Here is a 19,804-nt window from a genome sequence, read left to right as displayed (position 1 = left end):
GGCGGCGAAGCAGGCTTGGGAAGGACGGCCATCATTCTACCTTATCACAACTGCCTTCTGTCCCTTGGTTGCCCACCGTTATACCTAACGGTATGTACATGTAGACGTAAGGACCCCTGGAACCTAGCACTGGGTATGTAATACGGACTCAATTAAAAAACTGCATTGCAAGGGAAGTTCAGTCAGACCAGTTATCTGGCATCATATAGACTTAAATAGAATTTATCAATTAACCAAACTGCATTTGTTGATACTACCTATATCAGGTTAAGAAGTTTTCTTTCTTAAAAGATCATCTGTTGCTTTTAAAACCTAGCTTACTGGCTTCTGAACCTCTTTTGAAAGATTTATTGTGCCATAGTTGTTGTTTTTTTAAGTTGTACATGATTAAGCCAGATGGCATCTAATAGCCCAAAAGTGCCACGAAAAGAGGGGCATGAACAAGATCAAGTGGGTAAGTCAAGTGCATGGGGGATGCGTGCAGAGTGGCCTGGGGAGCAGCCTGGTAATCAGAGCAGTGCTCCGTGCACTGCTGTGTGGAAAAAGGTGTGTTTGGCTCTGAACTGAAGAAAAAGTAAAAAAAAAAAAACAAAAACGGCGGGGGGGGGGCATTTTCATCTGAATTCGGGGCAATGCCTGGTTCCTGAGAGTTGAGCCCTGGTCCTACCAAATGCCTGGTTTCATATCAGACACAGGAGAGTCAATTTCCAAACTGGTAAAAACATGCTGGACCAAGTGAAGTGTAAAAATAACACAAATACAAAGCTGGGACAGTGAAAAAGTAAAAGCATTAGGGCTTCCCTGGTGGTGCAGTGGTTGAGAGGCCGCCTGCCGATGCAGGGGACACAGGTTTGTGCCCCGGTCCAGGAAGAGCCCACATGCCGCGGAGCGGCTGGACCTGTGAGCCATGGCCGCTAAGCCTGCGCGTCCGGAGCCTGTGCTCCGCAACGGGAGAGGCCCACAGCAGTAAGAGGCCCACGTACCGTGAAAAAAAAAAAAAAAAAAAGATTTATTTACCACATCTTTAAAAAAAAAAAAGTGATGGTTTTGCATCAGGGTCACCCAGTGAAAGAAAGCTGCAGTCCTCAAACCACCTACTTTCCTGGCTGGGCAACAATTAGAAACTTCAAGAGTAAGACCTAAGAAATGTGCCCTGTCTTTAAAAATAATTCAACCTGAAAAAATAAGACTCCATTCCAGAACACAGCTTTCCTCCTCACTGGGAATTCTGACAGAGGCTGTAAGCAATTGTCTTATAACTGGAACACAGTTTCCTAAATGACAGAGTTGGTGTTTCTTATACTTGCAGAGGAACTGGAGTAACAGGCTTTTTTTCTCTGCCTGTATTGATAACACTCATTATTTAAAAAAAGAAAAAAAAGCAGAAATCCAATAAACCAAATGGAAGAAAAACTCAAGTGCTCACAAACTGGCTCGTGACTGGATGACTTTTAGGATCCATAAAATAGCACTAGAATTTTCCATTTCTAGCTTAAGTCCAAACACCACTTAATCAGAATGCTTACTAATGAAAGAATGATTTGCCAAGGTTTGTATACCTTCTTCTGGCTCTCAGGTCCCCTGCATTTGGTAACTGCTGATCCTGAATGCCAGCACTTGTGTGTATTGGATTTTCTCAAGTGGGCAGTAGTCGATCGTCCTTCCACCACGGCACACACTGCTTCCTGCCCTCACTCCCCTCCTCATCCGGCGCTACTGGTTTCCACCTGGCTCTTTCCTGCTCTGCCTGCACAGTGAGTAGCTGCCACCTTCGCGTGCTGCCGTTATGACAGTCACATGGCGTCTGACACGATGCATTCAATTATGGGCGTCAATTATGGGCAGGCAGACGCACATTCTCTCAAGTTTGTAATGATTCATCTTGCCGGGCACTTATTAAGGATTTTGACATTTTACAGTGGAAGTGGCTTCTGGAAGCCTGTCATTCTTGTTGCTTTGCCTTTCAGAAGCGTGTCTTCCACTTCCTTCAGCACTCTTCTTTTTAAATGAACTAAAGCCTTAGTTTAAATGTGGGAAGAAGCACTGAGGCCTGACTTCCGCCCATCACACGGGGACCCCAGAGTGGGGGCTGGCAGGGCAAGCTCACCCTCCCTGGTCCCCTGACCTCATCCACTTCCTCCAAGACCTCAGATAAGCCCTCACACTGCTGCCGACGAACAGATAACACAACAGCCACTAACGTCTGCTGCTCGGCGAGGGAAGCCCACTGGGCAGCCCTGGGCTCTGAGAGTAAAAGGAGGCTCTCATCTCAGAGAGGAAGAGAGGGAGGAAACTGGGGTACTGCTGGGCTGACAGAGTAAGTCAGGGTTAGGTGAGAGCAAGAAAGGAGAGTGGAGTGAGATGGGAACGCGTGACAATTTATTGAGCATTTACTGTGTGCAGACTCTGGGGTCGCACTCCACTGGTATTCTTTCATTTAATCCTCACCACCACTCTGAGGTTGAAGCTATGTCTTCCCATGGGACAGACAGCTCGGCTCCAGGGCTGCCCGTGCTGGCCCTGCACTGTCTCCCGAGTCTTAAACAGTCTCCTGGATGACAGGAGCATTTGTAGGTGATTTTTTTTTTTTTCGTCAAATAGGGTTGGGAGTAATCTTCATTCGGCCTTAATCAGGTTGATACAGTGGCAACAGGACAAGCGTTGTTTTCTGTGGTTGCACAGAGAATTTTCTGACCCTGATTGAGGCCAAGGTACTGAGTTGGGGTCGGACAAACAAAGGTAGACAGGATACTTAGACAACCAGGCTGGAAAACAGGAAGTGCCCCGAGAGAGATACGACGTAATGCTATGGCTGTGGCTGTTCGGAGCTGGCAAGCATAGAAAAAGAGGAAGAGTCAAATGGCTCGAGAGTAATTGAAAATCACCTACTTAAATTCTATCGAGTAAAGGGCACAAGACCAGTGCTCAGTGCTGGACATATTTTTTAAATATACTGCACATATTAATAAATACAGAAAGTGCCCAAAACAAAGACTGCACACAACCTAACTTCAGGGTCTGTGTCTCTCTTTAAATCCACTCTTTAGGGATAATCACGTAAAAGGGCAGTCAAGAAATGCCAAAGCCTTAAAACCCATTTCAGGTCAAACATCAGAGAGAACTTCTGACGTACTCCCTAGAGAACAGCAGCAAGGGAACCTCACACCCATTCCTAAACGCCAAATACCATCTCCCCCAGCCTTGTTTCTCTCATTCACCTTTAACCTAAGGCCCTCATCTTTCAACTAGACGAATGTCTATCGCCATTTGATGTTTTAAAAAAATCAGCAGCAGCACCAAACCAGGTCTGAACGCTTATCAGAAAGGGTCAAATGACCCATGCATTTCAAGATTCAAATTTAGAATCAATAAGTTTGAATTTATTCAGAAAAGGAACACTTAACACTCAATACTACATCTTGCCTATAGCTACGATTCTGGTCATGAAATTATGAACTTAAACGTTATACATACGTGCTAACATGCGCCCAAAGGTGCATAAACAATATTTTTCCATAAGCGTCTGTTACCTACATGAAAACCATCTCCTGAATCTTACGCAGTAAGGACTAAGACACTATTGCTGAAAGCTGTAAGGCTTCGGAGAAAAGCAAACAGTACCAAAAATGGCTGATCTCAGAAGCACAAGAGGCAAAAACGTTATCTTCAAGACTTTCAAGAACCTTAGAAAATTAAATTGAACAATCCCTGTTTATATTTGGTTGATGAAAAGAGCTATGTTGACTGCCAATCTATGTACAAAAATAGTTTCATTCTTCAAAATATATAAACATAATGCTTGCTACAGTAAAACAAGTAGCTGCCCTATGTGGTATAAACTAAAAAGGAACTCTTACCATTTACATTTGGGGAGTTCTGTTCAAAAGGAGCAGAAATACATTTTAGAACTAAGCCATAAGACACTATCCAGGAGACCATGCTAAAATTATCCAGAAATACTTCATTGCATCCTAAAATTTGCTTACCATTTTTTCTTCTTTGGCAGGTGGACTTCGGAGAAAAAAGCAGAGAGGAGCAAAAAGAATATCAATTATTCCAATAATTGTCATGAGCCATGGAAATCCAATTGACTTTGCGATAGCCCCACCAGCGGAAGGACCTTTCAGAAAACAGAGAATTAGATAAAGCTCTCTCTAAATGTCTTGTAGGCAGAAAGATGCAAAGGTTTAAATAATTTTCAGTAGGCATTATCAATCATGCACTGAGAAAAAAGGTTGTTTTGAAAGCCAATGTCCTTACCTATAGCATATCCCATACAAAATGCTACATCGGCAATGGCATACACGCTCCCATAGACGGACACGTGCCGCAGGTCAACCAGGTAGCCCATGATGGGCATCATTGACGAATCCACCATGCCTGTGGACAGTCAGGGAACACAGTCTATAGAAAACTGATGGAAACCAATAATGAGCTGAATGTCAGGGACTGTGTCCTAAACTCACAACCCTGCCAAGATCTCTCACTGCTACCTGCAAGTCTTGAGGCAAACTCCCTGCAACATACCTTTGGCTGAAGACAGACTGAAGGCGCTTGAGGCTGAGACTGGAACCCAAACCACCATCTGCTGTCCTCCACCTTGCCTCACCTTGCCCTCCGCTGTCTGGTGGACAGCGCCCAGTCCTCTGGTGACTCACCTGCCGTTCTTCAGATCCAGAGGGATGCTGGTTACCGGCTGTGTGGACCCCAAGCCTGCTTCCTGTGGGTGTTTTCCTGATTCACTATTTTCTGGTCCACTCGTCCTTTGCCCTCAAAGAGTGGGCAAACCTACATGCCTCACTCAGCTCCCTCCCCATCCACACTGTGGCCTCACACTTAGATTATGAGAGTTAAAGTTGGAAAGTATTAGGGAGAATCACAAGGAACCAGAACAGGAAGGAGTCTGAGGGATCATCCTGCCCTACCCAGGAAATTACAATCGAAAGAGTTTTGCTCATTTAGTTGCCTAAAAAAACCAAAACCGCCACCACCACCTCCAAGACCTGTATTAGAATCTCTGGTCTCTTGAATAGTCGGGGACAGGAAGCATAAAGAAAACACACATACATTCAGAGTTCTGGCCCCAAATCCCTGGCTGGGTGAGCACTGTCATGCCTTCTCTCTCTGAACATCAGTCTCCCCATCGATAAAATGGAGATGATAATGACTGGCTGAATGAGGTGAGGGCTGTGAACATGCCCAGCAGGGCGTTCAAATGACAGGCCCCTTACCCGAACACCCACCAGGGGCAGGAGGGTAAGGGACATTTCTTTCATTCAGCTAGCATTTGCTGATCACCTAACATGTGCAAGTTGCTGGGACACAGGGGAGAACAAAAGGAACAAAGAGTTGGAAAATAAATTACGACTGTGATTGAGGCTATAAAGGCACTGGGAGAGGTTATGTATACGCATACATACAAGCTAGGAGAACCTAACCTGGTCTAAGGGGTCCACAAAGGCTCCACCCTTTCTACTGTACCAAAGAGTCAACTCCTGCCTTTACCCTGTGACAGATTTACCTTTACTTTTATCATGATCAATGTGTATATTATAAATGAGAAACAAAAAGCATATGCTATTTATCCAAAATATTAACAAGGTTTTTCCCTAATGTATTACTTACTGTTCCTCACATTACTGCAAAGACTCAACCCCTTTGCCTGTGAAAATTCCTGCAGTACAGCTGGTCATCAATACATCAGTCTACCTTTTCTGTACCAAACCTTATACAAAAAATACACATGAAGTCCCTTTGTCCCCCAGCCTCATATGAGAAGGTCTGTGCACAGACATGAGCCCAAACAAATGGATTCTGAGGAAGCAGCTCTCCTGTTTGCCCAAGCGCAGCAGTGGAGTGTCGCTTTGCTTCTGTAAATAGCAGGCTTTTATATGACCGGTTTTCAGGAAATAAATGACTAGTACATGGAAGCCAGTACCTTTCTATGGATGATCTACAAGCCGTACATGAGATAAGCTGCCCACAGCCTCCTGTCAAACTTCTAGATATTTCAGATTGAGTAGCTATAGTCTGCCCAAGTAAGAGGAACTCTGTCTTAGTAATGGGAAAACAAAGTTTTAAATTTAGGTAAAAGACTCGTGTGACTTACCAATTGCAAAACCAACTCCAAAGTTGGGAGCTATGAGTCCATAAATGTTTTTTGCAAGAGGAATCTGTAAGAGAAAATAAATGTTACGCTAAAATAACATGCTGGGGCTTCCCTGGTGGCACAGTGGTTAAGAATCCGCCTGCCAACGCAGGAGACAGGAGTTCGAGTCCTACTCCGGGAACATCCCACATGCTGCGGAACAACTAAGCCCGTGCGCCACAAGTACTGAGCCTGCGCTCTAGAGCCCGCAAGCCACAACTACTGAGCCCGCATGCCACAACTACTGAAGCCCACGCGCCTAGAGTCCGTGCTCCATCACAAGAGAAGCCACTGCAATGAGATGCCTGAGCACTGCAACAAAGAGTAGCCCCCACTCTCCACAACTAGAGAAAGCCCACACGCAGCAACGATAGACCAAACACAGCCAAAAATAAATAAAATTAAATAAATTTATTAAAAAATAAATAAATAAAATAACATGCTATCCAACTCTAAATCATCTTGGAAAGTCTTAAAGATATGATTTCTTTGGCCTGTTATGCGTGTTCCCTCCTGGAGCAAGCAGGAGGAGAAGCAGGATGAGGTTTGGGCAGAAGTAGACCCTCCAAATCTTTAACAGTTGGAGTTGAAATGGGTTTTGTGACCACCACGAAAAGCTAGTTCACTGCCATATGTGAAAGTTCAGCCTCGTCCATACACCATTTTTGAAAAGAACCATAAGGTCTCATTTGGGATAGATACTGGCCTTTAGTAGAAGGTGTTTTATTCTAGAAAAACATCTTGCTATTGTTTCTGGCTAGCTGCCCTAAAGTGTTTAAGACACAGCGATGTTTAAGATGTTGGGGAGCGGGCTACAAAGTGAAATAAAAACTATGTAATAAGACATTCTAAATAATTTCCAACCAACATGAAGTAAAAATAAACCCTTTGGAGAGTCTTGTCCAAAATTTTTAAGATGATAAAAAATGATGAGAGGGCTTCCCTGGTGGCGCAGTGGTTGAGAGAGTCCGCCTGCCGATGCAGGGGACACGGGTTCGTGCCCCAGTCCGGGAAGATCCCACATGCCACGGAGCGGCTAAGCCCGTGAGCCATGGCCGCTGAGCCTGCGCATCCGGAGCCTGTGCTCCGCAACAGGAGAGGCCACAACAGTGAGAGGCCCACGTACCACAAACAACAACAACAAAAAATGATGAGAAGAAAATGGAAGATGTAATAAAACTCAGTCAACAAACTTCAAACTGCTATAAAATATTTCTTGGTGATTCTTGCCCAAAGCAAAAGTTTCATTCACAGATTATTTCCACTTGCCAAATGTCATCTTTCACTCACACATAAAATGCTGAATCCAACAATTATCATTCCTAGAAGAGCACAAAGCCACCTGTCAAAAAACAAAAAAGCACCATCAATACATGATTTCCGCCCCCATCCAAGTTTTCAATGGAAATCAAAACAATAAGTTGTAATCGTGAAGGCAGAAACACTTGGAATTTTTTTTAAAGAACTACTTTATTATAACAGAGTGAGTGTTGTCTCATTTCATCTTACCTCCCCATCTTGTGCGCAAGGATCCCAAAAATATTGGTTCCAATGAGATAAGAAATACTAGCTGGTAAGAAAGCAACGCCTGCAAATGTATGAAAAGGACACCTTATCAGTACTGATATCAGTCACATGTGAGAAAAACTAATCATTGTGAGACACCATGCTGGTGATTAGAGATTAGAGCTGATGAAATGAAACCCTGGGGCCTACACCCAAGCAGCTAATATCCGGCGGCTGCCAGAGCCCGTCTGGGCCCCACGCGGCTTATCCGGCCGCCCAAAGCTGCCGAGACGCTCCAGAAATGAGATTCCTCCCTCTATCATCAGCTTCATCTTGCCTCCACCTCTGCCTGCTGGCGCACTTTACCCGGAGATGACACCAACAGCTCCCGGCATGGGCAGTGAGCAGTGGTGGCATCTGCTTCTGTTCCCCACACCCCCTTCATGATTTGTACGACAGGAGAAAGACATGGGCGTTGACAAAATCGAGGAACATTAAGATGAGGGCAAAAAACATTAAAATTGTCCCACACCCCTTCGCTCATATAATCACCACAGTTTTCCCTTGTAAGTTTTACATACATAAATAAATGTGTGTACACAGGATTTAGGTTTTTTGTTTTTCAAAAAAATCTGGGATTATACCTATAGTCCTACATCCTGCTTTTCTCAATAACCTTCATGAACATCTTTCCATGCCAGAAAAATAAATAAGTAAACGTCTACGTGGTCATCTTTTGTGGCCAGAATGGCTTGCTGGTGACTCCTGACTCCCAGAGTGAAGCATGAAAACCATCTCTGAAGCCAAAACTTCAAAGCAGGGATGCAGACCGGCTCAGGGGAAGCCCCAGACAGGCTACATCTTTCTGAAGCGAGTGGGGTGCTGAGCTCACGCATGTGACTCGGAAGCCAGCGTATGTTATTTTCCACGGACAGCAGATACAGTTGACCCTTGAACAACATGAGTTTGAACTGCACAGGTTCATTTGTACGCAGATTTTTTTTCAATAGTAAATACTACAGTATTACACGCTCCATGGTTGGTTGAATCCACAGATGTGGAACAGCAGCAGCTACAGAGGAACCACAGACACGGAGGGCCGACTATAAATTACAGCGGATTTTCATCCACGCAGAGGGTCTGCGCCTCTAACCCCCGAGTTGTTCAAGGGTCAGCTGTACTCTCAGACAGCAAACACCCACTTCCCGATTCTCAAGCCCAAAGCATGGGATTAGGAGGCATGAAACAAGGTGTTCATTTCAGCTGGAAACTTACCACCCAAGGCTTAATTAAGTGGGTCACTTGAACCCCTCAGAGCCCAAGAGACGGTGACAGCTCCTACTGCACACACCTCACGGGCAGGCTTTGAAGGTCACGTGGCAACGTGCGCCAGAAGGGCTGTGGCACCAGCCCTCCCAGCCTGACCCTGTGCCCTGTCACTCCACACAGCCCCCACTCACCATTCACCCCAGCCTGCTGACCTTCCCCAAACTGCGGTAAGCTCCCGCGGGCAGGGACCACTTCATCTGTCTCCCGGCAGCCCAACTCCACGGTGGCACACAGGAGGCGCCCAGAACACGCTGACCATTTAGAGGAAAGACCCTGCGTGAGGACGTTCACTTCACAGAGCTGGAAGTATTCAAGGCCGTCCCTTGAAGGCACCCCCGTTGGTCCAGCATGGGCTTACTCTATGGGGCAACAGGCAGGGTGTGGTCGGGGGCCCAGAGTCCTCCTTTCTTGACTTTCAAGCTGCGGACGGCGCCAGGCACGCTTTGCACCTCAGGTTCCAAGTTCCCTTTTCCTGTTCCAACACAGCCTCAGCATCGTCTGCCTCGCCAGGACCTCCACCACCTCACACAATCCACAGAACCTGCCTCTCGGAACTCAAAGAAACCTCAGTGTGCCTCGGGGAGGAACGGGGTCCCAGGAGGGGGCCATCTAGCTCTGCTGGGAAACCTGGGGCCGGGAGCCCACTACTCTTCCAGACGGCGCTTCAGGGGCGCCTCCTACCCCAGGGCAGCAACCTAACACCAAGCCCTAAGCCTCCCACCGCCTCCACCGGCCGGCCCTGGTTCACATCCCAGAGCAAGAAGCTGGCTCCACCCCCTCCCCTAGACCCCCGCTGGCGCGTGGGAAGAGTGAGAGGCATCCCTCTTGCCACTCAGCTTTCTCGAGGAAACACGGCCTCAGGCCCTGGGTTGTTCCCCAGCAGCCGGGCGCCTACTGCGGCCCCCTCTGTGCAAGTTTACGTTATTCTCGACGTTGAAACCTGGTTCCCAGAACTGCCCCAGCCCACGATGGGCACACAGCACAGGACCACTAGCATCTGAGGAAAAAAAGAAGGGCTGAAGGAATCCTACAAGCCTCTTCTGAGGTCTGGCCCCTCGGCCGCGCCCCTCTGGGGCAGCCGCACGCGAGAGTCTGTGGAGCCCCAGCGGTGCATGCGCTCACCGGGCTTGCCGCACAGAGACCTGCGCTTCCTCCAGGGCCCCGACCTCGCCTTCCTGGGGTGCTTTCCAGCCTTCGGCAGGGCTTCACACTCTCACCAGAGGACCCCCCCAGGTTCCTTTCAGGCCTTCATTTGTGCCTGTGGAGACTTTTTTGAATCTGCGACTAATTGGACATCTTTATCCTTCCCAAATTTATATCACCGGCAAACACAACAGGACTTCTCTCTAGGCCTTTCCCCAGCCGCATGAGAAGTACTGACTGGGGCTGGGCCACACGCGACCCCTTCTCTTCCCCTGGGGTGCCGGTGCCCGCTCACTCGCCTCTGCTCATACAAGAACGTTTAACCAAGAGCGACCACCCACCTGCCCCTGGTGCCTTTATGGAAAGCCTGGCTTTGACCACAGGCTTGACCTGCACACAAGGGAGAGGCCTGGACCATCACAAAGTCCACAGAGAGCTGATCCTGGACACGCAGCCCCAAAGTGACCGTGAGAATGAGGCCTTGGGCTTCTTCCGAGCTCTGGGTGACGCATCCCTGTCGTCCCCAAGGACTCAGCTAGGAACCAGAATGGGGCAGTGGTCCCATCTGGGCTCTCCAGAGGGAGGCTCGGGAGGTTGAAGTCATCACATCCCAGAACCACAGGAGGTTGGCCATCATCTTGTCTTTGCCACCCAGCTAGGCTGGCACGGGGCATGCCTGGGGTCACAGCTGGCTGGGAGCGGTGTGGTCCCCCAGCAGCAGGCCAGTGTCCTTCCCTCCATCCCACACTGCACCACCACACCTCGTTAAAGAACCAGAAGAAAAAGTCTGTTTCCACCCTTGTCTGGGGCCTGCCCCTCAGAGCCTATGCTTCCCTTTTGGGGTCACAGCCCTCACCATGAACATGAACTTTTTGATTCCCTAAGCCTCAGGGTGTCAGGGAGAGGTCAACTGACCCAGGACTTGAGGTAAGGAGATGCCATGATGATTCTCTCTCCACCAACCCAAACCCAGGGCCACGCCCAAGTGGCAGCACAAGGAGTTTGAGGGATGGGCTTGCAAGGGAGCCTTCTGGAGTAGGGATGGCTGCGTCTTTACCTCCCCCAAAATGATGGCCCAAAACACCGCGTTCGACAAGAACAATCATGCGTGCCCTACGCAGCTCATAAGACTGTTTTGCTTTACTTCAAATCTTACAGTCTTTCTCCAGAAACAGTCAGAGAAGCAAAAGGTAGAACGGCTTCCGTTTCCACACTGGGCTGGAGAGAGCTCACACAGGGAGGGGCTGAGCTGCCCGGGCCTCCAGGGAAGTCCTGTGCCACCTCCTGGAGCTGGGTCCTCGCCTCGGGGACAGGCCCACCCAGGGGCCTTCTCACCCAGGCTCGGAGGGGCCTGAGGCGCTCAGGAGAGGGGGCCGCGAGGTGGCAAGGCCCACCTAAGAGGAGAGCTTCCCCTCACTGGAGATGACACTGCAAACGGGAACAGAAATCTGATTCTCTTGAGGAAACCCAAGTCTAGCTTTGAGATGAGGAAGGAGCCATCTCACTGGTGGAAAGGTACAGGGTCAGGGGAACATCTGGCCGGGGTGATAAGCCCCACAAGAGGACCTCCTGATGAAATCTAGGCAGCCTGCGGCCTGCTGTCTAACCCGGATGGCCTGGGTCCCTGACTGACGTGAAAGACTTTCTACAGAAAGCCTCGGGCTGTGTCTGGAGAAGAATAGGGCAAAGCAGCTGGAGAGCCCTGCACGTGGCCAGGACGTGTTCAATTAGGGTGATAAGTCAGTTAAGTGGAGAAAACAGAAACACCAGGAAAGCGTCTCTGCCCAGGAGCACGTGCAAAGCCAACACGGGAGCTCCACTCACAGCCACGCGCCACCGACACAGGGAGCCTCCTGAGGAGACCTGAAGGCGCCGATCAGCACAGGCACAGAGGGAAAGAGCCCTAGAAAAACAGCTCCCGTGGTGTCATCCGCCGGTACCAGCACCGAGACACGAAGAATGTCTCATCTTTTGCAAAGCTGCTATTCGCTAACTCGAGGACAGAAAAAGTCCACCCCTCCTGCAAAGTGGTGAGCTCTCCTTAGAACCTTTGAGAGCCTTTGGGTTTCCTCTGCTCCCTCCATGGCCAGGAAGTTCAGAGCGAAATTCCTGCTAAGAACTAGCCTTAGTTTACCTCCCAGAATCTTTCCTGCTTCACTGAATGATTCGTTGTTGGGGGCCTGGTTTGGTTTGGTTTTGCGGCATAATCCACAAACCATGCAATTCACCGTTTTGAAGTGCACAGTTCACTGGGTTTCAGTATATTCACAGGGCTGTGCAACCATCACCATGATTTAACTCCAGAACGCTTTCATCACCCCCAGAAAGAAACCTCACACCCTTTAGCAGTCCTTCCACATCTGGCCCGACCTCCAACCATTTGGGGCTTTCTAATGAAGGATTTTTGGGTTTTTTTTAATGAACGAACACAGAAATTCAATGCAGAACCCAAAGGGACTAGTGCTCAGGCCAGGCCAATTGGAGTAAGGCCGGAAGATCGGGGACCAGCCCAAACCAGGAGGCAGCATCTGCCTGGACGCCTCCGCAAAGGGATGCAAGTTCACCTGAGGTAGGCTGGAGGCTCTAACAAGAGTCAGAACCGAGAGTCTCCATCTGAAGATGTCAGTGTGTAAGGTGAAAGAACTATGAAAAGAAAATAAACCTCTAGGAAGGACAGTTGATACATTCTTAAAGAAATGTGTGTGTGCGGGGACTAGCCTTCCATGTACTAAGCAGTATTCTCAAGCTAATTAAATAGGAGGGTATTGACACAGGAATACAAGCAGACAAACGGAACACAAGAGAGAAATCCAGAAACAGACCCAAGAACACACGGTCATTTCCAGCACGACAGACGTGGGAAATACCAGATGGACTCCTAGGGTTCCTGGCTGTAGGGCTGGCCAGCCATAAAGAAAACAGTAACACCAGATCCCTATCACACACCTTATAGCAAAATGAATTCCATGTAAATCCAAGAGTTCAATGTAAAAAATAAATCACAAATTTACTGGAGGAAAACATAGTGAAAAAATAATCTTGGCATAGGAAAGGCCTTCCTGAGCCTGACTTGAAATGACAATGACGTAAAGGGGAAGCTTGCTAAATCTGACTCAGAGCATTTTAAATGTTCCGAGTGGTAAAAAATTTTTTTAATTTAAAATAAAATAAAATCCCACCTATAAAGTCAAAAGACACACAACAAAGGGCAATATTTGCAAAACATCTGATAAAGGATTAATAACATACAAAGAACACTTAAAATCAATTTTTAAAAAAGGACAAAACTCAATAGAAAAAATGGGTAAAGGATATTAATAAGAAGTTCACAGTAAACGGAATAGATATGGATAATAAACATATGAAAAGGTGCTCAATTTCACTCACAAAGAATTTGTAAAACTAAATCAAAATGAGACCCCATACAGATTGCCAACAAACACATGAAAGAATGGTCAACATCATTAATCATTAGAGAAATGCAAATCAAAACTACAATGAGATATCATCTCACACCGGTCAGAATGGCCATCATCAAACAATCTAGAAACGATAAATGCTGGAGAGGGTGTGGAGAAAAGGGAACACTTTTGCACTGTTGGTGGGAATGTAAATTGATACAGCCACTATGGAGAACAGTATGGAGGTTCCTTAAAAAACTACAAATAGGGGCTTCCCTGATGGCGCAGTGGTTGAGAGTTCGCCTGCCGATGCAGGGGACGCAGGTTCGTGCCCCGGTCCAGGAGGATCCCACATGCCACAGAGCGGCTGGGCCTGTGAGCCATGGCTGCTGAGCCTGCGCGTCCGGAGGCTGTGCTCCACAACGGGAGAGGCCACCACAGTGAGAAGCCCGCGTACCACAAAAAAAAAAAAAAAAAAACTACAAATAGAATTACCATATGACCCAGCAATCCCACTACTGGGCATATACCCTGAGAAAAGCATAATTCAAAAAGAGTCATGTGGGCTTCCCTGGTGGCACAGTGGTTGAGAGTCCGCCTGCCGATGCAGGGGACACGGGTTCGTGCCCTGGTCCGGGAAGATCCCACATGCCGCGGGGTGGCTGGGCCCGTGAGCCATGGCCGCTGAGCCTGCGCGTCCGGAGCCTGTGCTCCGCAACAGGAGAGGCCACCACAGTGAGAGGCCCGCGTACCACACACACACACAAAAAAAGTCATGTACCAAAAATGTTCATTGCAGCTCTGTTTACAATAGCCAGGACATGGAAGCAACCTAAGTGTCCATCAACAGATGAACGGATAAAGAAAATGTGGCACATATATACAATGGAATATTACTCAGCCATAAAAAGAAACAAAATTGAGTTATTTGTAGTGAGGTGGATGGACCTGGAGTCTGTCATACAGAGTGAAGTCAGTCAGAAGGAGAAAAAAAAATACCATATGCTAACACATATATATGGAATCTAAGAAAAAAAATTGTCATGAAGAGCCTAGGGCTAGGACGGGAATAAAGACACAGACCTACTACAGCATGGACTTGAGGACACGGGGAGGGGGAAGGGTAAGCTGTGACAAAGTGAGAGAGTGGCATGGACATATATACACTACCAAACGTAAAACAGATAGCTAGTGGGAAGCAGCCGCATGGCACAGGGAGATCAGCTCGGTGGTTTGTGACCACCTTGAGGGGTGGGATAGGGAGGGTGGGAGGGAGGGAGACGCAAGAGGGAAGAGACATGGGAACATATGTATATGTATAACTGATTCACTTTGTTGTAAAGCAGAAACTAACACACCATTGTAAAGCAATTATAGCCCAATAAAGAGGTAAAAAAAAAAATGAGACCCCCTTTCTCACACACTCGATTGGAAAAGACTGATAATACCCATGTTAATGCAATGCTACCAAATATCAAAATGCCAGTTTAAGTTTAGGAATTTGCCCTAAAGATACATGTACTTCCAAACATGTGCAGAACACGTGGAAAGGATATTTCACTGCAGTATGGTTTCTGACGGCAAAACTGGAATGGACCTAGATGTCCAGCAATAAGGACTGGTAGAAAATGGTATATGGTATATACCAAAGGTATGGTATAACCTTAACATGGAATAAAAGGCAATCTGAGCAGAAGGAATGATGGCTTTCCAGTTAAACAGGGCAGACTGAATCTACGAGCTTTTCTCTATTCCCACTCTAAATTCCATTTAAATTTTAGTAAAGGAATAAAAGAAAACTATAGACCCTCCCCCCTGTCTGCCCAAGGAGAGGCAAAACGGAAGGGGAAAAAGCAACGAGAGGGAGGAGCAAGGGGAGGGAGAGCAGAGAGGGACACAGCCCAGAGCACTGGAACCTTCCACCTGCTCACGGAGCAGGCAGAGCAGCAAGACCTCTGTGCCTCAGAACCCAGAAAATTAAGGAACTGAAGGCTCCAGGTACTGTGAACATAAGGCTGAGGGCGGAGGCTGTCAACCAGAAAGAGAGCGGTTGGACCCCCCGGCCCTCAGTGGTTCACCTAGCAGGAGAAGGTTTCTTTAGAGAAACTGAACTGAAAAGGTTCAGGGACCCCAGGCAGCATGGAGATCAGGGATGTCACAAGAGGCTGAAATGGGAGGTGAAGAGAAGTCTTCCTACTGAATGGTAAAGGGTGTCATTTCAACATCCCTCCACCGCCCCACACATACACAAAACCACTTCGGGTAAACGGGAAACGGCTCTTCAAAAGTGTGATACGATGCCACCAACTGTAAAAGTTCAATAGAGTTTAGAGGAGGAGGATGAAGAAATCCATGGAAATAAGGGAAGGCAAAATAAGAAATTAAAAGTGTAAAACAGGGGCTTCCCTGGTGGCGCAGTGGTTGAGGGTCCGCCTGCCGATGCGGGGGACACGGGTTCGTGCCCTGGTCTGGGGGGATCCCGCATGCCGCGGAGCGGCTGGGCCCGTGAGCCATGGCCGCTGAGCCTGCGCGTCCGGAGCCTGTCCTCCGCAACGGGAGAGGCCACAGCAGTGAGAGGCCCGCGTAACGCATAAAAAAAAAAAAAAAAAGTGTAAAACATAGAGGTCCCAACATCCAACCAACCTGAGTAGCAGAAAAGAGAAGAAAGAAAATGGAAGAGGGGGAGGGATTAAAGAAATAATACAAAAAGGTTTCCCGGAACTGAAAGAAGGGATTTCCCAAATGAAGAGGCTGAACAAGCAAGTGCCCTGCACAGTGGAGGAAAAGACTCCCTGCAAATCAGCATCGTGGATGCTCATAACCTAGAGAGGAAGAGAAGATCCTTCGAGCTCCTACAGAAGATGGGGAATGAGGACACTGGCCTCCTCAACAGCAACCCTGCATGCCCGAAGACAACAGCAACCCTGGCCTCAAGACTCTGAAGGAAAAGGATTTCCAACCAAGAATTATACACCCAAACAGACTAAGTCAACCAAACTCAGGATAAAGTTGAGGTGAGCATAAAGATGCTGCTGATAAGCAGGACCCCAGAGAACTTTACCTGCCATGCACCCCCTCTCAGGAAGCTGCTGGAGGACGGGTTCCAGCATAATGAGAAAGTAAACCAAAAGAGAGGAATACAGGAGAGGAGGATACAGGAAACAGAAGAGAGGCAAAGAAGACGCCCAGATATTAGAAGAGGAAAATCTCTGGATGGCCTAGGGAACAACTCTAGACTGGAGCGGGAAGTCAGAATGATGTGGGACAGATGTCCACTAACAAGCAAAAACACAGAAGGGTTAGGTCTGTGGAGGTACCTGTCCATATTTAGAGGGTCTTTCATCTCTGCAAAAGAGTTTGAGGGATATATTCATAAATGCTACACAGAAAACTAAGAAAATAGAAAGACACCATAATTACTAACTCCAGGAAAAACAGAAAGTTTGTAAAAAAGAAAATAATCACAGAACCCTGCAGAGCTCGCCTTTGAATAATATTTACATATTCACAATAATGTCAATACTGAATGCCAATCTAACCAAACCTGTAATACAATTGTTTCAGGAGAACAGAAGGTGAGAAAACATGTGAGATGGTTGGTTGATATTTTCAGGTAAAGCAATAATGGCATTAAATCCTCATCTACTGTATTAGGAAGCTGGTGGACAATGTCAGAAATTGGAAAATCAAAAAATAGGAGTGTACACATTATTTAGAGACATAAAGGAAATTAGCAGAAGAAACAACTAAAAGAGTTGAAGGTGATCAAATCTGAGGAAGAGATTTGGAGATGAGGAGGCCTGGGGCAAAGACTGCTGTTTTTTCATTATGATTTTTATAACATATTTAACTTAAAAATTGTGTACATGAGTAACTGATAAAAAATTAAATTAATTGTGAAAAGTAAATCTTCCCATTTTGACACAGAAACACAGAAAAACAAGAGGTCACACAGTGTGTAAATGGCAAGATTCCACATGGCTTGGGTTTTCAGGCATTTCACAAAGATGGTGATCAATGCAGAACAATCGAGGAACAGACACACAGAACTATTAACAATGAATGTCACAGAGGACTGGGCTGGGAGAGCGGCAAAGATGAATATGAGATTTTTACAATTTTTACTTCCTCAGTCCCTGTACTTTGATTTTTTAACAATAAGCATGAATTACTTTCTAAATAAAAAATACTTTCAAAAATTCATCCTCTTAAAAACAGTTTGTAATGGATAAAGAAGATGTGGTACAGGTACACAATGGAATACTACTCAGCCATTAAAAAGAATGAAATAATGCCATTTGTAGCAACACAGACCGACCTAGAGATTATCATACTAAGTGAAGTAAGTCAGACAGAGAAAAACAAATAGCATGTGTTACCACTTATATGTAGAATCTAAAATATGACACAAATGAACTTATTTAGGAAACAGACTCACACACATAGAAGATAAACCTATGGTTACCAAACAGGGAAGGTGGGGGGAGGGATAAATTAGGAGTTTGGGATTAGCAGATACAAACTACTATATATGAAATAGATAAACAACAAGGTCCTACTGTGTAGCACAGGGAACTATATTCCATATCCTATAATAAACCATAATGGAAAAGAATATGAAAAAGAATACGTATATGTATGTATAACTGAATCACTTTGCTGTACACCAGAAACTAACGTAACACTGTAAATCAACTACACTCCAATTAAAAAAAATAAAACTACGTTTGTTGTTCTCTTTCCCATAAATGTTATTACTGTCCACATATATTTAATATAACTTGTCCAGTTCAGAAGTGTGAGGAAATGCTGCATGTATTTTTCATCTCTCATTTCTGCCCAGGTCTGATGCCTTGATATTAATTATGCCTCTATCAGGGGTGATACAAAAACTGGAGCCAAAACAAACCCCAAAGCTCATTGCTAACCTAAGCACTGACCCCATTAAGTGACAAACAGAGACAATCACTTTATCATCCTGCTACCGGCAGCTCAGGACTACAATAATGAGACCCAACCTGGGGACAAAAATTCTAGAGCCAGAAACTCGCGGCCCAGTCTTACCCAGCTGCCACTTGTGGGAACACATGGTCTCCATCATCCAGATGGGCAGGGCTGGCTCCAGCATGGCAATCCCCATGTTTGCAAAGCAGATGGACCCTTAAAGGGAGGAAGAAGGTTAGTGTCCTTCTGTTTTGGGTCTCAAGTGTCCCCTACCATTTCCAAACACAGTTAAATCCCCTGTGTCCACAGCCAGAACAGTCAGCTCAGATACCCAGAACGTCTACTTTTGTAAGAAAAAGACAAATAACAGGTCAAAGGGATAGTGGGGAGTGTTGCTTTTGAAATTATTATTATTACTTAAAACAACTAGAATCCCAGAGTCACAAAGTGTGGAAGTGGAGGGAGGCTTAGTGATCACTAGGTTTAACCTTCCCAATTTATTAATGAAGAAATGGAGTTCCAAGTTATTAATGAAGTGACTTGCTTGAGCTCCTCGGCAGCTCAGGCCGACCGTCCACAGACTCAGGCAACCTGAGGCTCCTACACCTAGGTTTCACTGTATAACAAACACAGATATTTCTAACGATGCCCTTAGTTGCCCAAAACTCACGTGCATTCAGTGCAAATATGCTGTTGAGGGATTCTTTTAAAATCAGCTGTACCTATAGGGTATCCATGCAAACAGCCATTATCACTGTGTTAACCAGAACCCTTTGTAAATGTAGAACCACCTGGAAAAATCAAATTGCTGTCCCCATTGTTCTGAGAGCTTCCTGTGCTGTGTGCCCTGGAACCTCTAATTTGCTAGACTCCCGATTCAAAGAACGTTGCGCAAACATAATTAAGGTGTTTACACGCGATGCAAGACTTCTTCATTCTCTGCAGCATTTAAAGACAGAACATAAAAATGAGGCTGAAATGGCTGGACTCCCCTCACCCACCTATTCCGTGTTTTCTTAAATTCTGTATTTGTCTATTTGACGTTAATTACAGGGCCAAACTAACAACCAGAGTTGTTCAAGTCTCCCCTGTGATCCGGAACCCATACTCTGAGTCCCTGCTTTATCTAACTCTCACCCACCTCACCAGTATCTCCTGCCCTAAATCCACCCAGGCAACTGGGGAGAGCACCCAGACTGCAATTATTTAAACTAGCCAATCCTAAACTGCTTACCCTCCCCTACCTTTCCCATGGAAAATCCACTTTCTCATGCAAACACCTAGGTTCTGGCCTGGGTCTTCCCCTCACCCCTTTCTGCCTCCTGACCAAACC

At 46.5% G+C, this 19,804-nt stretch overlaps 1 protein-coding gene across 7 annotated transcripts in view; it reads right to left on the bottom strand.

Moving 5' to 3' along the window:
* SLC18A2 (solute carrier family 18 member A2) overlaps positions 1 to 19,804 on the bottom strand; it is a 40,348-nt gene that overhangs the window by 6,642 nt on the left and 13,902 nt on the right. For all 7 annotated transcript variants that reach the window (XR_004346075.1, XR_004346078.1, XR_004346076.1 and 4 more), the window contains exons 10-15: positions 18,592 to 18,687; positions 7,658 to 7,736; positions 7,439 to 7,490; positions 6,110 to 6,173; positions 4,261 to 4,380; positions 3,987 to 4,120 (exon numbers count right to left, since the gene is read on the bottom strand). Coding sequence is in view for 2 of the 7 variants with exons in the window: in XM_032607386.1 (XP_032463277.1) it covers positions 3,987 to 4,120; positions 4,261 to 4,380; positions 6,110 to 6,173; positions 7,439 to 7,490; positions 7,658 to 7,736; positions 18,592 to 18,687 (545 nt within the window). In the remaining 5 variants the exon portion in view is untranslated. The remainder of the gene's footprint in view (positions 1 to 3,986; positions 4,121 to 4,260; positions 4,381 to 6,109; positions 6,174 to 7,438; positions 7,491 to 7,657; positions 7,737 to 18,591; positions 18,688 to 19,804) is intronic.

Source organism: Phocoena sinus, chromosome 16 (assembly GCF_008692025.1).
Source record: "Phocoena sinus isolate mPhoSin1 chromosome 16, mPhoSin1.pri, whole genome shotgun sequence".
Lineage (NCBI taxonomy): Eukaryota > Metazoa > Chordata > Mammalia > Artiodactyla > Phocoenidae > Phocoena > Phocoena sinus.
This window is presented reverse-complemented; position numbering and strand designations above follow the sequence as displayed.